This window comes from Delphinapterus leucas, chromosome 1 (genome assembly GCF_059928025.1).
Source record: "Delphinapterus leucas isolate spDelLeu-1000000601 "Yukka" chromosome 1, BTC_Dleu_Yukka2, whole genome shotgun sequence".
NCBI lineage: Eukaryota > Metazoa > Chordata > Mammalia > Artiodactyla > Monodontidae > Delphinapterus > Delphinapterus leucas.
In genome coordinates, this window is record NC_143129.1 from 56,642,113 (window position 1) to 56,660,535 (window position 18,423).

Below are 18,423 nucleotides of genomic sequence, written 5' to 3' on the forward strand. Positions count from 1 at the left end.
CCTCCTCATTTTTCAAGATGATGAAACTGAGGAATAGAGCAATTAAATATCTTGCTCAAGGTCACATATATTACATTTATGCACTGTGCTTCAATTCTAATCTAGGTGGCCAGGGCTCTTAACCACAACAAAAATATTATTTCCCCTGCCCCCAATAAAGTGAATGAGTAAAGAGTTGAAGTACTTTTTTGGAAAAGGTGCTCACCCCTTATCTATTGAGATACAGGATTTCACCATAGCAGGTCTCATCCCTGCAAAGAGAATAGAAAAACTACATTTACTTTACCAAGATCTTCTAACAGCTAAGATCTGGTTTCAATGTTTAAAAGATGCATTATTCCTTATTAGTGAGAAAAAGCAGAGGGAACTAGGAAACATTATTTCCTCTGGGGAAGGTGATCTGCTCAGTCACACCATCAAAAAAACTGTGCCATGTGGTGAAATAATCACCCACTTTAGGTCCTTGAAATAACCCATAAAAAGCAGTAATACGTCTCACATTTTTCCCATGATTAGACTTATTTATTTATTTATTTTATTGATTTATTTTTGGCTGTGTTTGGGTCTTTGTTGCTGCGCGTTGGCTTTCTGTAGTTGCGGAGAGCGGAGGTTACTCCTCATTGCGGTGCGCGGGCCTCTCATTGCAGCAGCCGCCCTTGTTGCGGAGCACGGGCTCTAGGCACACGGGCTTTAGTAGTTGTGGCATGCGGGCTCAGAATTTGTGGCTCGTGGGCTCCAGAGCACAGGTTCAGCAGCCATGGCTCATGGGCCTAGTTGCTCTGCGGCATGTGGATCCTCCCAGGCCAGGGCCCGAACCCATGTCCCCTGCATTGGCAGGCGGACTCCCAACCACTGCGCCACCAGGGAAACCCTAGACTTATTTTTAATTGTGGAATTATTGTGAAATGTCAGAGCCAAAAAATTTTAAAAATCAAATCCAAACCCTTGTGTTATGGATAAGGAATGGAAGCCTCTATAGGTAAAATAAGTTTACCACAGCTCTGTTAATGTCACTGATAAGTTTAAATTCTGCATTCAGAGGGTTAGGTTGATGTCTTACTGCATATCAGAAAAGAGGGTCAAACAAGGGAGGTGAAAGTGTTAGGTTCTAGTCCTAAATTCAACTAATTGGTTGTGACTTCTTGAGTAAACTCTTAATAGTCTTCATCTATTAAAAACAAATGAGGTTGTTGGTTTACTCTAGATGACCCCTATACACTGTGGAGCTGGTAAAAACATTCACTTGCAGTGGGGGGGGATTCCCTAATTTGTAGCATTTGTTGATTTCCATAGTATATACTCCCACTATGGCAATTTCAATGGTATTCATCAATTCAGTATGTTATCACTGAATGTGGAGTTGGGAAGAGGTCTGCACGGTCAGCTCTTGTGAGCCAGCATGAGCCTGCATCATACCACTGCTCCTAAAGATCCTTCCAACTACAAAATTTGATGCATATTTTAACTTTATCGTGTCTAGAACAAAAGCATTTGTTAATTTTGCAAATAGTAATTATATTTTAAAAATCTTAGTTCTTCAGGGCTTCCCTGGCGGTGCAGTGGTTGAGAGTCCGCCTGCCGATGCAGGGGACACGGGTTCGTGCCCTGGTCTGGGAGGATCCCACATGCTGCGGAGGGGCTGGGCCCATGAGCCATGGCTGCTGAGCCTGCGCGTCCGGAGCCTGTGCTCCGCAACGGGAGAGGCCACAACAGTGAGAGGCCCACGTACCACAAAAAAAAAAAAAAAATCTTAGTTCTTCAGAGTTAACTCACCATCCATGAGAAATAATTAAACTATTCTCAGCTGTATTTGCATTTTATGAAGCAGATCCTAGTCATTTTCTTATAAACTTCTGAGACATTGAAAATACTACCATAGGACTTCTGATGGGGAAAATATCAGTGGGAGTCTTTTGATAAAAGTTTCATGGTAATCTATAGAGTCAAGCAAATTTTCCATAGAGGTAAGCAAGCTTTCCTTCAAAACCTTCAACATCACCTTTGACCAGCTATAGACGAGGATAGCTTGGTTGCCAATCAATACACGTGGATCTCCTTCCATCAATACTCTAATTCTGATAATGTCTGATTCAGGGCTGTGTTAATAAATGCTTCCTGTGTGAAGTAAAAAGACTAAAATTCATGTCTGGGGTGAAGGAGGATTTAAGAAGGGATGGTCCTAAATGTTAAGCCTATTGTAGTGGATCAAAAACAGGAGAACAAAAGGTTACAGGGGTAGTCTTTTGTAAGTGATGAGACTATGGTGGTAATGTAGTTATTAAGAATCCATCAGGAGTTCTCTGGTGGTCCTGCAGGTAAGACTCCAAGCCCCCAATGCAGGGGGCCTGGGTCCGATCCCTGGTCGGGGAACTAGACCCCGCATGCATGCTGCAACTAAGAGTTCACATGCCACAACTAAGAAGTCTGCATGCTGCAACTGAGAAAAGATCCCACATGCTGCAACTAAAGATACCGCATGCCACAACTAAGACCCTGTGCAGCCAAGATAGATAGATAAATAAATAAATAAACAAATTTTTTACAACTGTCTAAAAACGGTCCACATCAAAAAAAAAAAAAAAAAAGAATCCATCATCTCCAGGTCCCCCAAAAGGGCAGGAAAGCTGAGATCCCTGAGTTCACCTGTTGGAACACTGCAAGAGGCAACTCCCCAGCACCCCTCTTCAAAGTCATACTCCTGCTGGAGGGCCAAATCCTGAAACTGGCAATAGTACCTTGGGCAACATAAAGGAGGTTACTGTAGCCCAAGGTGGATGGCAGGGTCTTGATAGATTACACAGGGCAGAGATGGGAAAGAATGGCATGGAGAGAGTCAACTGCAGCCAGAAGCCAGTTTGGAGGGCACCAGATAGAAGTCTTCTCATTTCCATCACGGTAGGAATTTCTTTGGCATTGAGAAGGATTTTTCCTTCCCACATGGTCTCAGCACTATTAGGTGCTGGTCAATGTGTGTCTTTTGCCAGTCTTGGCCTGCTGAAGCTATCTCAAAAATCCTTCCAGGTAGTCTGCTGTTTGCTCAGATTATGACCAAACTTCAGGGCATCAGTTGATTCTAAATCTAGACACCTGGCACATTATAGATGATCAACCTAAAACACTTGGAAAAAGACACCTATCCAGCTTATTGGGGACTAAGCTTCTTCTAGGTTTTCAGCAGCTGGTTTGGCTGTAGCAGACCCAGTGTACTCTCACTGGATGCCAGGACTCTTTGACATAGTCCTTCTAAACCTCAAACGAAAACAAGCAATCCTCATTCCCACGTGAAGCAGCTGGTATGCACTGAGATCAACTTCTTTCAGAAATAGGCACAGGGGTAAGGATCCCAAGAACTGAGTCCTCTTGGAAAATGATCTCCAGCATTTAACTGTAGCACAGCTGTGTGAGGTCAGATTGAATCTGCCAGAATCACGTGGGAAGTAAACAGGGTCATTAGTTACTGGACTGCCTTGATGGTCTTAGGGAAATGGATAATCTCCAAGACTTCATGAAGAAGTAATTTATCTAGGTGGTTATTACGGAAGAGTGGAGTTAAGAACCATCAGTAAGAGTAATCAATCTCCAAAGGATGCTTACTTAAGAGGCCTTCCACTCCAGAGCCCAGTCCAACATCATGCAACTCTCATTTATCAGAAAGGAGCCCAAGAAATATTAGGTTGTAGGAAACCATCACTAATGTCATTCAAATATCAGTCCAGTATGTTCACAAGATGTTCTTCAGGTGCTGGAATGTAGCTGGGGTGTGCCACAAGCCACACAGCATGTGGGATACAGATAAGGCCATACAAGTCCCAGAGTCTGATGTCATAAGGATTCACATACCACACAGGTTGTTCAGGAGACCAGGGCAAGACAGTAGTAGTCAGGATGGGGATGACTTTGAAATGAAGATAGCCCTAATGAAAGGGAAACTAAGCATTAATATTTTTTTTAAATAAAGAGTACTGAGGCACTCCCAGGGCAGGTGTGTGGCCTGTTGAGCCATAAAATAGTTTGATGTACCCTTGAAAGGCCTCAGCCTCAGGCTTAAAGAGAGGACATACGCATTTGGTAGGAAAAAAGGCCTGAGAATGGGACCAATTAGAGTGTTGCTTCTGGTGCGAGAGCAGATCCTCCGCCTCCTCTGATAACACTTCTCCAGTTTATTGATCTGAAATTGCTAGCAAAGGGTTAGTAAATGGGAAAGAGCTTAATAGAAGACCTAATTAGCCTGGTGGAAAGTGTAGGTTTCTCAGAGATGGTCAGGTCATGGACCTCCGGTCAGGGCCTGGGGTGGAGCAGGCAATGAATGGCCCACTGCACAAAGCTCTCACAAAATCTCCTAATACGGATGGCTTTTTTTTTTTTTTTTTGGCCATGCCCGCAGCTTACAGGATCTTAGTTTCCTGACCAGGGATCGAAACTGGGACCCCAGTGGTAAGAAAACTGGGTCCTAACCACTGGACTGCCAGGGAATTCCCTGGATGGCTTTATATAAGTCCCCAAGATCCCCTTAGGAAGGGTCCCTCAAAATAATGTCCCCCCATGTTGCTATTGCTTTAACTTTAATGGGGAGATACACCTCAAAGCACCCTGAATCCTCATTCTAAAACTGCTCTTATCTGAAAACATGGTCTCACCACATAGAGATCTATCCCCATTTAAGTAAATGAGGACTAAGGTGTATTATGGAATAGGCCAGTGAGTCCCCACTACCATCTATGGCAGATCCAGTCTACCAAAACCAGGATATCCACTACATCTGGGGTGGGTAGCAGCAGGCCTGAGAAGATGTGAGCACATTTCCAGATGCACAGTAAGGGTTACAAGCTCCAACGGACTGTTCAGTTCAGAGGCACTTCAGTCTGTTGTAAACAATACCTCTGAGGTCTTCCCAGAAACAAAACTAAAACTGAGACATTTCAGTTCCTAGATGAGAATTTTACTATTTTCACATAGTAAAATATTCTTACTCCTTTTACATGTACCCTAGTTATTCATAGTGTTTTATTATTTTAATTTTTTACAGAATGGAATTGCTATTTTAAAATTTGGATTCAGCATCTATAGTTATGAAGTTTATTTCTCTTATATTTACTGGGGCTAAAAAAACTTTGCCAGCTATATGAAATAAACTGGGAAAATTTTCAGTCATTACCTATATTCTTAAACTGTTTATATAGCATGGGGACTACCTGCTCCTTGAAAGTCTGAACTCACTTATCTATGGAGTCCACGCAAAATTTTGAGGTATTTTGTCTGTTTTTTACAAAGGCATCAATTTCTTCTGTGAAAATTGGCCAGTTTTTTCCTTCTAAAGTAAATGTTACTTCATATTTTCCTAGAAAAGTCTCCATCTCCTAGATACTTTAAAATTTATTAGTAAGATATTGCACTTAACAATTTTTTATAATCAACTTTTTAAAAATGGTGAGATTGGGCTTCCCTGGTGGCGCAGTGGTTGAGAGTCTGCCTGCCGATGCAGGGGACACGGGCTTGTGCCCTGGTCTGGGAAGATCCCACATGCCGAGGAGCGGCTGGGCCCGTGGGCCATGGCTGATGAGCCTGCGCGTCTGGAGCCCGTGCTCCACAACGGGACAGGCCACAACAGCGAGAGGCCCGCATACCGAAAAAGACAACAAACAAAAAAAACAGGAACAAAAGAGTGGACATCCTATAATTATTAAAAGGATAACGGGAGAATATGGTGAGCAACTCTATGTCAATAAATTAGACAAATTAGATGAAATTACAAATTCCTTACAAGACCACAGTTAATGAGGTCACTCAAGAAGAGATAATAGAACTACAATCCTGCAGCCTGTGGAACAAAAACCACATTCACAGAAGACAGACAAGATGAAAAGGCAGAGGGCAATGTACCAGATGAAGGAACAAGATAAAACCCCAGAAAAACAACTAAATGAAATGGAGATAGGCAATCTTCCAGAAAAAGAATTCAGAATAATGATAGTAAAAATGATACAGGACCTCGGAAAAAGAATGGAGGCAAAGATCGAGAAGATGCAAGAAATGTTTAACAAAGATCTAGAAGAATTAAAGAACAAACAAACAGAGATGAACAATACAATAACTGAAATGAAAAATACACTAGAAGGAATCATTAGCAGAATAACTGAGACAGAAAAACGGATAAGTGATCTGGAAGACAGAATGGTGGAATTCACTGCTGTGTAACAGAATAAAGAAAAAAGAATGAAAAGAAATGAAGACAGCCTAAGAGACCTCTGGGACAACATTAAATGCAACAACATTCACATTATAGGGGTCCCAAAAGGAGAAGAGAGAGATAAAGGACCAGAGAAAATATTTGAAGAGATTATAGTGGAAAACGTCCCTAACATGGGAAAGGAAATAGCCACCCAAGTCCAGGAAGTGCAGAGAATCCCATACAGGATAAACCCAAGGAGAAACACACCAAGACACATAGAAATCAAATTGGCAAAAACTAAAGACAAAATAAATTATTGAAAGCAGCAATGGAAAAATGACAAATAACATACAAGGGAACTCCCATAAGGATAACAGCTGATTTCTCAGAAGAAACTCTACAAGCCAGAAGGGAGTGGCATGATATACTTAAAGTGATGAAAGGGAAGAACCTACAACCAAGAATACTCTACCCAGCAAGGATCTCATTCAGATTCGATGGAGAAATCAAAAGCCTTACAGACAAGCAAAAGCTAAGAGAATTCAGCACCACCAAACCACCTCTACAACAAATGCTAAAGGAACTTCTCTAAGTGGGAAAACAAGAGAAGAAAAGGACCTACAAAAACAAATCCAAAACAATTAAGAAATTGGTCACAGGAACATACACATCGATAATTACCTTAAACGTGAATGGATTAAATGCTCCAACCAAAAGACACAGGCTTGCTGAATGGATACAAAAACAAGACCCATATATATGCTGTCTACAAGACACACTTCAGACCTAGGGACACATACAGACTGAAAGTAAGGGGATGGAAAAAGATATTCCATGCAAATGCAAATCAAAAGAAAGCTGCAGTAGCAATACTCATATCAGATAAAATAGACTTTAAAATAAAGAATGTTACAAGAGACAAGGAAGGATACTACATAATGATCAAGGGATCAATCCAAGAAGAAGATATAACAATTATAAATATATATGCACCGAAAAAAGGAGCACCTCAGTAGATATGGCAACTGCTAACAGCTATAAAAGAGGAAATCGACAGCAACACACTAACAGTGGGGGACTTTAACACCTCACTGACAACAATGGACAGATCATCCAAAATGAAAATTAATAAAGAAACACAAGCTTTAAATGACATAATAGGGACTTCCCTGGTGGCGCAGTGGTTAAGAATCTGCCTGCCAATGCAGGGGACACGGGTTCGAGCCCTGGTCTGGGAAGATCCCACATGCCACGGAGCAACTAAGCCCGTGTGCCACAACTACTGAGCCTGCGTGACACAACTACTGAAGCCCACGTGCCGAAATTTAAGTAAATTTAATTTCAGTAAATTTAAGAAAATTGAAATCATATCAAGCATCTTTTCTGACCAAAACAGTATGAGATTAGAAATCAATTACAGGGAAAAAAACATAAAAAACAGAAACACATGGAGGCTAAACAATACTTTACTAAATAACCAAGAGATCACAGAAGAAATCAAAGAGGAAATCAAAAATACCTAGAGACAAATGACAATGAAAACATGATGATCCAAAACCTATGGGATGCAGCAAAAGCAGTTCTAAGAGGGAAGTTTATAGCTATGCAAGCCTACCTAAAGAAACAAGAAAAATCTCAAGTAAACAATCTAACCTTACACCTAAAGGAACCAGAGAAAGAAGAACAAACAAAACCCAAAGTTAGCAGTAGGAAAGAAATCATAAAGATCAGAGCAGAAATAAATGAAATAGAAACAACAGCAAAGATCAATAAAACTAAAAGCTGGTTCTTTGAGAAGATAAACAAAATTAATAAACCATTAGCCAGACTCATCAAGAAAAAGAGGGAGAGGACTAAAATCAATAAAATTAGAAATGAAAAAGGAGAAGTTAAAAGAGAAACGGCAGAAATACAAAGCATCCTAACAGACTACTACAAGCAACCCTATGCCAATAAAATGGACAACCTGGAAGAAATGGACAAATTCCTAGAAAGGTATAACCTTCCAAGACTGAACTAGGAAGAAATAGAAAATTTGAACAGACCAATCACAAGTAATGAAATTGAAACTGTGATTAAAAATCTTCCAACAAACAAAAGTCCAGAACCAGATGGCTTCACAGGTGAATTCTAACAAACACTTAGAGAAGAGCTAACACCCATCCTTCTCAAACTCTTCCAAAAAATTGCAGAGGAAGGAAAACTCCCAAACTCATTCTATGAGGCCACCATCACCCTGACAAAAATACCAAAACCAGACAAAGATACTACAAAAAAAGAAAATTACAGACCAATATCACTGATGAACATAGATGCAAAAATCCTCAACAAAACACTAGCAAACAGAATCCAACAACACATTAAAAGGATCATACACCATGATTAAGTGGTGTTTATCCCGAGATGCAAGGATTCTTCAATATACACAAATCAATCAGTGTGATACACCATATTAACAAATTGAAGAATAAAAACCATATGATCATCTCAATGATGCAGAAAAAGCTTTTGACAAATTTCAATACCCATTTACGATAAAAACTCTCCAGAAAGTGGGCAGAGAGGGAACCTACTTCAACATAATAAAGGCCATATACGACAAGCCCACAGCAAACATCATTCTCAATGGTGAAAAACTGAAAGCTCTTCCTCTAAGATGAGGAACAAGACAAGGATGTCCACTCTCACCCCTATTATTCAACATAGTTTTGCAAGTCCTAGCTATGGCAATCAGAGAAGAAAAAGAAGTAAAAGGAATACAAATTAGAAAAGAAGAAGTAAAACTGTTACTGTTTGCAGATGACATGATACTATACATAGAGAATCCTAAAGATGCCACCAGAAAACTACTAGACTTAATCAATGAATTCGGTAACGTTGTAGGATACAAAATTAATGCACAGAAATCTCTTGCACTCCTATACACTAATGATGAAAAATCTGAAAGAGAAATTAAGGAAACACTCCCATTTACCATTGCAACAAAAAGAATAAAATACTAGGAATAAACCTACCTAGGGAGACAAAAGACCTGTATGCAGAAAACTATAAGGCACTGATGAAAGAAATTAAAGATGATACCAGCAAATGGAGAGATATACCACGTTCTTGGATTGGAAGAATCCATATTGTGAAAATGACTATACTACCCAAAGCAATCGACAGATTCAACGCAATCCCTATCAAATTACCAATGGCATTTTTAACAGAACTAGAACAAAAAAATCTTAAAATTTGTATGGAGACACAAAAGACCCTGAATAGCCGGAGCAGCCTTGAGAAAGAAAAACAGAGCTGGAGGAGTCAGGCTCCCAGAGTTCAGACTATACTACAAAGCTACAGTAATCAAGACACTACGGTAGTGGCACAAAAACAGAAATATAGATCAATAGAACAGGATAGAAAGCCCAGAGATAAACCCATGCACCTATGGTCAACTAATCTATGACAAAGGAGGCAAGGATACACAATGGAGAAAAGAGAGTCTCTTCAATAAGTGGTGCTGGGAAAACTGGACAGCCACAGGTAAAAGAATGAAATTAGAACACTCCCTAACACCATACACAAAAATAAACTCAAAATGGATTAGAGACCTAAATGTAAGACCAGGCACTATAAAACTCTTAGAGGAAAACATAGGAAGAACACTCTTTGACATACATCACAGCAAGATCCTCTTTGACCCACCTCCTAGAGAAATGGAAATAAAAACAAAAATAAACAAATGGGACCTAATGAAACTTAAAAGCTTCTGCACAGCAAAGGAAACCATAAACAAGATGAAAAGACAATACTCAGAATGGAAGAAAACATTTGCAAATGAATCATCGGACAAAGGATTAATCTCCAAAATATAAAAACAGCTCATGCAGCTCAATATTAAAAAAACAAACAACCCAATCCAAAAATGGGCAGAGGACCTAAATAGACATTTCTCCAAAGAAGACATACAGACAGCCAAGAAGCACATGAAAAGCTGCTCAACATCACTAATCATTAGAGAAATGCAAATCAAAACTACAGTGAGGTATCACCTCACACCAGTTAGAATGGGCATCATCAGAAAATCTACAAACAACAAATGCTGGAGAGGGTGTGGAGAAAAGGGAACCCTCTTGCACTGTTGGTGGGAATGTAAATTGATACAGCCATTATGGAGAACAGTATGGAGGTTCCTTAAAGAACTAAAAATAGAATTACCATATGACCTAGCAATCCCACTACTGGGCATATACCCAGAGAAAACCATAATTCAAAAAGACACATGCACCCCAATGTTCATTGCAGCACTATTTACAATAGCCAAGTCATGGAAGCAACCTAAATGCCCATCAACAGACGAATGGATAAAGAAGCTGTGGTACATACATACAATGCAATATTACTCAGCCATAATAAGGAACGAACTTGGGTCATTTGTAGACACGTGGATGCATCTAGAGACTGTCATACAGAGTGAAGTAAGTCAGAAAGAGAAAAACAAATATCGTATATTAACGCATATATGTGGAACCTAGAAAATGGTACAGATGAACCTGTTTGCAGAGCAGAAATTGAGACACAGAAGTAGAGAAAAAAATGTATGGACACCAAGGGGGGAAACAGGTGGGGGGTGGGGGTTGTGGTGTGATGAATTGGGAGATTGGGATTGACATGTATACACTGATGTGTATAAAATGGATAACTAATAAGAAAAAATAAATAAAAAATAAACCTTAAAAAAAAAAGAGGAGATAATAGCCCTATATCTAATAAAGAAATTTCCTTGACTCCATTAGAGAAACTGGATAGCCCTATACCTGAATAGCTCTATCTTTGTAATTTAAAACTTTCCCAGAAACCTAAATGGCTTCACTGGTGAATTCTGCCAAACATTTAAGGAAGAAATAATTCTAAACAAATTGCTCTATAAAATAGATGAGTAAAAAACACTTCCCAACTCATTCTAAGAGGATAACATTACCCTAATCAAAACCAAACACTGATATTCAAAAATAAAACAAAACTACATTATCAATATCCTTCATGAAAATCAATGTAAAAATTCTACAAAGAACTTCAACCAACTGAATTTAGTAATATATAAAAAGATAGTACATCATGATCAGGTGGGGTTTATCCCCGGAATGCAAGGTTGGTTTAACATTTAATTCAAAAATCAATCAATGTAAGTCATATTAAAAGATTAGAAAAGACAACTTATTGAACATCTCAGTAGATGCAGGAAAAGGATTTGATAAAATCCAACATTCATTTCTGACTTTAAAAAGTTTTTCAGCAAACATGGAATGAAAATAAAACTTCCTTAATATGATAAAGGGCATCTATGAAAAGCCTATACTGCCCATTATACTTAAAGATGACAGAATAAATACTTTTCCACTAAGATGTAACAAGGCAAGGATGTCTGTTCTTATCACTTTTACTCAGTCTGGTACTGGAGAGTCTAGTTAATACAATAAGGTAAGAAAAAGAAATTAAAGGCATGTAGATTAAAAAGGAAGAAATAAAACTGTCCCTATCTGCAGATAACATAATTATGTACACAGAAAATTCTAAGGAATCTGAAAAAAAAAACTTCTTAGCAGGAATAAGTGAGTTCAGTAAGGTCACAAGATATGAAAAAATATATTTTAAAAGTCAGTGATACAACGTTCATTGCAGCACTATTTACAATAGCCAAGACATGGAAGTAACCTAAATGTTCATCGACACAGGAATGGATAAAGAAGATGTGGTACATATGTACAGCAGAATATTACTTGGCCATAAAAAAGAACAAAATAATGCCATTTGCATGAACATGGATGGACCTAGTATCATACTATGTGAAGTCAGACAGAGAAAGACAAACATCATATGATATCACTCATATGTGGAATCTGATTTTTAAAAAATGATACAAATGAATTTATTTACAAAACAGAAACAGTAAGTCAGAAAGAGAAAAACAAATGGCCAAGAAACAGTCTTACAGATATCGAAAACAAACTTATGGTTACCAAAGGGGAAATATGGAGGGGAAGGAAAAATCAGGAGCTTGGGATGAACATACACAAACTACTTTATACCAGATAGATAACCAACAAGGACATGCTATATAGCACTGAGAACTCTACTCAATATGCTGTGATAACGTATAAGAAAAAAGAATCTAAAAAAGAATGAATACATGTATAACTGAATCACTTTGCTGTACAACTGAAACTAACACAACAGTGTAAATCAACTATACTCCAATAAAATTAAAATGTTTTAAAAATCAATGATAATTCTGTGTTAGCAAAGAATAATCAGAAATTGATATTACCGGAGAATATAATTTGTAACAGTACCAAAATATGAAATACATAGGGACAAATCTTACAAAAGATATATAAGACCTGTACACTGAAACTACAAAATTTTGTTGAAAGAAATAAAGAAGGACTTAAGTAAATGAAGAAATATACCATGTTCGCAGACTCAAAGACTCAATACTGTTAAGATGTCAATTCTCCACAAACTGATCAATAGATAAAATGTAATCATAATAAAAATCCCAATAGGCTTTTTTTGAAAAATTGGTAAGCTAATTTTAAAAACTTTAAATATGGGAAGCAAAGGACCTAGAATAGCCTGGTCAAACTTGAAAAAGAACAAATTTGGAGGATTTACATTACCTAATCTCAAAACTTATTTTAAAACTACAGTAATCAAGACAGTTTGATAATGGTGACAATGTTGACACAAAGATCAACAGAACATAACAGAATGTCCAGAATAATATGCACATGTGTACGGTCAATAGATTTTCAACAAAGATGAAAGACATCTTAATAGAGAAAGGATAGTCTTTTCAACAAACGGTGCTAAAACAATTGGATATCCAAATACCAAAAACTGAACTTCAACCCATACCTGTCAACAGATAAGAAAAAAAATGGGTCACTCAAAATGGGTCACAGATCTGAATATACAAAACCTAAAACTGTAATACTTCTAGGAGAAAATCTCCATGGTGTTACTATACAAAATTTTTCTTAGATACAACATCAAAAGCAAGACCCATAAAAGAAAAAAAATGATTGATTGAACTTCATCAGAGTTAAGAAGTTCCCCTCTTTGAAAGATGTTAAGAGAAGAAAAGGCAAGTCACAGACTGAGAGAAAATATTTCTAAATCACATATCTGATAAAGGACTTGTATCAAGAATACATAAAGAACTCTCAAATTCAATAATAAGAAAACAAGCAAACCAATAATAAATGGCCAAAGATTTGAGCAGACATTTCACCTTTTTTCCATAAATAGTTTGTTAATTTTATTTCACTTGTAATGGTTTAAATATCTCAATTATCCACTACCCAAATTATAAAACAATTGCATTTCTTTATTTTAGCATTTTTTCCAGTTTTATTGCGATATTATTGATGTATAACATTGCATAAGTTTAATATACAACATAATGATTTGATATATGTACGTATTGCAAAATGATTACCACAACAAATTCAGTTGTTGTGGTAACATCCATTACCTCACATAGTTACATCCATTACCTCACATAGTTATAATTTTTTTTCTTGTGATGAGAACTTTTAAGATCTACCCTCTTAGCAACTTTCAAATATAACTTTCACCACAGGAGATGTAATGACAAATAAGCCCATGAAAAGATGTTTAACATCATTGATCATGAAGGAAATGCAAATTAAAACCACAATGGCATATCGCTACGCACTTATTGGAATGTCTAAAATTGAAATCACTGACCATATCAAGTGTTGGTGAGGATGTGAAGCAACTGGAACTCTCATACACTCCTGGCAGGAATGTAAAATGGTTTAACCACTTTGGAAGACAGTTTGAGTTTCCTAAGAAGCTAAAAATACATGCCATATGACTTAGCCATTCCATTTCTAGATACTTATTTAAGACAAATGAAAGCAATGCACATGTACAAGGATAAGCATTGAAGTTTTGCTGGTAATAATAAAAAAATTGAAACAATTCAAACGTTCATCAATAGAGAATGGTTGATAAATAAACTGTGTATATCCGTAGAATGAAATACTGCTCAGCACTAAAAAGCATGAACTTTTGATAAAAGCAACAATATGTGTGAATCTCAAAATAATTATGCTTAGTCAAAGAAGTCAGACAAATAAAGTATACATTCCATATGATTCCATTTATAAAATGAAAACTAATCTTTGGTGTTAGAAAGTGGATCAGACATTGCCTCGGGACAGGACAAGGCTGCAAGGAGAGATTAAAAAGGGGTACAAGGAAACTTTGAGTTTGTTGGATATGTACTTTTTTTAATCATAGTGATTATTTTACAGGTGTACGCGCAGTTTGTTGTAAATCAATCAAACCTAAAAAGTCTACTTAAAACAAACAAAACAAAAGTAAGAGGAATACAGAGTTATTACCTTCATCTTATCCAGTTCATTAAGTTCCTTAGTAGGATTTTTTCCTAAGTGACCTGCTTTACTCAGAGCCATAGCTGTTACCATCTCTTTGCAACAACTGGAAAAAAAAAAAGAGCACACATACATTTTATTGTTGGTTCCTCTCCTAAGTCCAGATATAGTGGAAGTTTACCATAATAAAGCTACTGACTAACCAGAGAATAATTTGTTTCTTGCTCAGTTTCTCACTCTTGTCCTCTTCCTCCCCTCCCTTCCCATCACCCTTGACCACTGGTAACACTGAATGGAAATGAAGGGGAAACTGGCTAGATTGTAAAAGCTACTTCCCGAATTTGAAGTAATCATAGTGACAGTATGCTTCCTAGTTAATGAATTACAATTTTTATAGACATCTTCTTTATTTGACAGGAATCTTCTAGCTTTTCAGATATAAGACTTTTTTCAGTTTTTGTTTTTTTAAGAGATGTTTTGGTTGGTGTTTAGTGAAATATGTAAAAGTATACCTTTAGCTTTGCATGGAATTACACATGCAAGTTATACCTACTCCCCCACAGTAGGTGCAAAAATGCAAGATGCGACTTATTTATGCAAGTAAGTGATTTGTTTTGTTTTGTTTACTAATTCTCACTCCCACATACATATACACTTCCCATCCTGCCTATGCTAACATTGTTTTCAAAGGAATTCTAAAGCCATTAAGAAAACACCAAAATCTCATATTCCAACATGGCAGTGTTGAAGCTAGTTTAAAAACCGAACTAGCATTTCTTTCAAGGTTTTAAAACAATCTTTTATTGCTGCTACTTAACTGACCTTCTTTCCTCTGCTCTTTTTCTCCTTAATTTTTATTATAGTTGATTTACAATGTTGCTTTAGTTTCTCCTCTGTTTTATGTCACATTTAATCTTCAAAAGGGAAGTAATAAAATAACCAGATAGTTTCACCTGCTCAAATAGATGGAATATCGGGACAACAATTTTGCCAGGGCAATCGCATCTAGCTCCAACTTGGCAATTCCTAGGTCACGTTTTTCAGCACTTTCCTCCTCCAACTTTATGACAGTATCTGGATCAGGAAAGTCAGGTACCATTAAGATCAGAAAATTTACCATCCATTGAATCATGGGTATATGCAATTCATCCATCTGTTTAAAAAAATGATTATAATACAAATGACCCATTTAAAATAAATTGAACAGTAAAAACCATATAAAAACAGAACTGATCATACCTGTGTCCAATTTTCAACAACACTATTATTCTTAATGAAATCAAATCATCACTACTCAACTACTGTAACCTTACTTTCTTTTGCTCACTATACTACATTAAACTACCCTCTTCTTTAGCTTGGTGAAGCATATTAACCAGTTAAGGCCACAGTTCCCACCAGTGTACACCAAGGCATCCCAGGGCTTCACAGTGAGCTCTCAAGGATGCCATGGGATTTTAAATTCTTGAGGGAGATAATAATATGTGACACCTGTCAGACATAGCATGAATTTGACATGATTCACAGTTTCAACCTTAGATACACTATATCACTTTTGATGACACCATCCCTCTTTGAAAGCTGGTTTTATTGGTGGTTGTGTGATTAAAAACAATTACTGTGTGAAAATCAAGGTGGGACAGGAAGTGAGGATGGCAATGTCCAATCTGATTTCAAGGTTAGAGAGGTTTTACAGTGCAAAAGTATATACATTCCATTAGTAAGTAATTTTGATTAAATGAGAATAAAAGGATTTTTTAAGTGGAGGCAGGGAGATGAGTGAAATAGGTGAGGAAGATTAAGAAGTAAAAACTTCCAGTCATGAAATAAATAAGTCACGGGGATATAATGTGTAGCATAGAGAATATAGTCAATAATATTGTAATACTTTGTATTGTGACAAATGGTAACTGAATTTATCATGGTGATCATTTTGTAATGTATAAAAATATCAAATCACTATGTTGTACACCTGAAACTAATATTTTAAGTCAATATACCTCAATTAAAGATGAATTAATAAAAGGGTTTTTTCTTTCAATGAAGCTAAACTGAGACACATTAAATTTTACAAAGTATCTTTGGGCAAACAACAATTCCAATTAGGCAGTGCCAAACCCCAAAAATGGTTAGAGGCACTCTGTAGGTAGGAGCTAGGACAGAGATTTCTACAGAGGAGACACTAAGCAAAGCAAAGCAATTATTTAATTGGCTGTAACTTCAATGTTTGCCTTATTTAGGAAAATTTAGTTATCTGGCTGTTATGAGAGTTGTTCTTGAGTTTCATTTTTTCATATTCGAGAAGATCTAGCTGACTGTTTTAGAATTAGTTTTTCTTGAGTTTCGTTTTCTTGGATTCGAGTGCATCGACTCTGGCTTTGGTTTGTTTACACAGGTTACTAAAAGCACTAAAGCTACGTCCAATGGTCTCCTTGTTTAACTATTTTAACACGTATTATAATATTTTTCCAAAAGTTATACTAATATTTAGGACATAAATATTTAGTAAGCTGTTTCAACCTCCCTATGTAATAATAAATTGGACTGTGTGGTAATTTTTTTGGCTTAGGAGTGTGAAAATACTGGGGCACCCTTAGGCACTGAGAAGAGAGAAAGTTTGGGAACCTTCGCAAATGGCTTTTGCTGAGGCTGGGTCCCAGAAATAAGATGCAAAAAACTTTATGAAATGCAAACGTCAACCATTCTCTTCAATGCCCTATGTAGTCCCTTTCTCTGGTGAGTTTCTAAGTGTTCTTCTTGGCTTAAATATAATCTACTTTGAGAAGACTTTTTAACTTTCACTGGACTTAATTTGCTCCTTAGCCTATGTTGCTATAGTACTTTGTACATATCTCTATTATAATTGTTTGCATATCTGTTTCCTCATTTAGTCTGTGAGTCTTTTTAAGGCATGGACCATCATTTTATCCCTCAATACCACACACAGTACTTAGCAGGGAGTAAGTGCTTAATAAATGTTTGTTAAATGAATAAAAATGAAGCTTGGTAGTCTATCCTTGTACTAAAACCCAAACTTCCTGCCTCAAAAGAAAAGGCCATAAACGACCTAAAGCAATCTTTTTTTAAAAATAAATTTATTTTATTTATTTATTTTTGGCTGCGTTGGGTCTTCATTGCTGTGCACGGGCTTTCTCCAGTTGCAGCGAGTGGGGGCTACTCTTCGCTACGTTGCACGGGCTTCTCATTGCGGTGGCTTCTCCTGTTGAGGAGCACGGGCTCTAGGCGTGCAAGTTTCAGTAGTTGTGGCATGCAGGCTCAGTAGTTGTGGCTCACAGGCTCTAGAGCACAGGCTCAGTAGTTGTGACTCATGGGCTTAGCTGCTCTGTGGCATGTGGGATCTTCCCGGCCCAGGGATCGAACTCGTGTCCGCTGCATTGGCAGGTGGATTCTTAACCACTGTGCCACCAGGGAAGTCCCTAAAGTAATCTTGATTAGTGTATTTTTACACCTGAATTAACACGTCAGGAAAAGGGCAACTCTTCCTGAGAAAGAGTTTAAAAAACCACTACCTTCTTTCCACAAGCCAAAGATATTTCCCCCACTAAGCCCCTGCTGCTACTCAATTACATTAATTCTTCTTAGATAATTAATTAATTCTCTAAACTGTTCTTTCATATACCAATGGCCTGGATGATACTGTCATTGAAATAACTCTCATTTTCGCTTACAAAAAATATTAATAAATCCTTAAACCACCCCTGTGAAATAAACACAAATATGTGTTATATTCATTTCATAGTTATATTAGAGAGATTAAATGGTAGAGTCAAGGTCATGCAATAGGTCATAGGTGAATTTAAAATTAGAATCAAAATAAACACACTT

General features: G+C 37.3%; 1 protein-coding gene across 1 annotated transcript in view; it reads right to left on the reverse strand.

The window, feature by feature from the left end:
• The window catches only part of AXDND1 (axonemal dynein light chain domain containing 1), a 104,031-nt gene that overhangs the window by 30,253 nt on the left and 55,355 nt on the right, over positions 1-18,423 (reverse strand). The window contains exons 19-20 of the mRNA XM_022556587.2: positions 15,531-15,730; positions 14,587-14,683 (exon numbers count right to left, since the gene is read on the reverse strand). Coding sequence (XP_022412295.1) covers positions 14,587-14,683; positions 15,531-15,730 — 297 coding nt within the window. The remainder of the gene's footprint in view (positions 1-14,586; positions 14,684-15,530; positions 15,731-18,423) is intronic.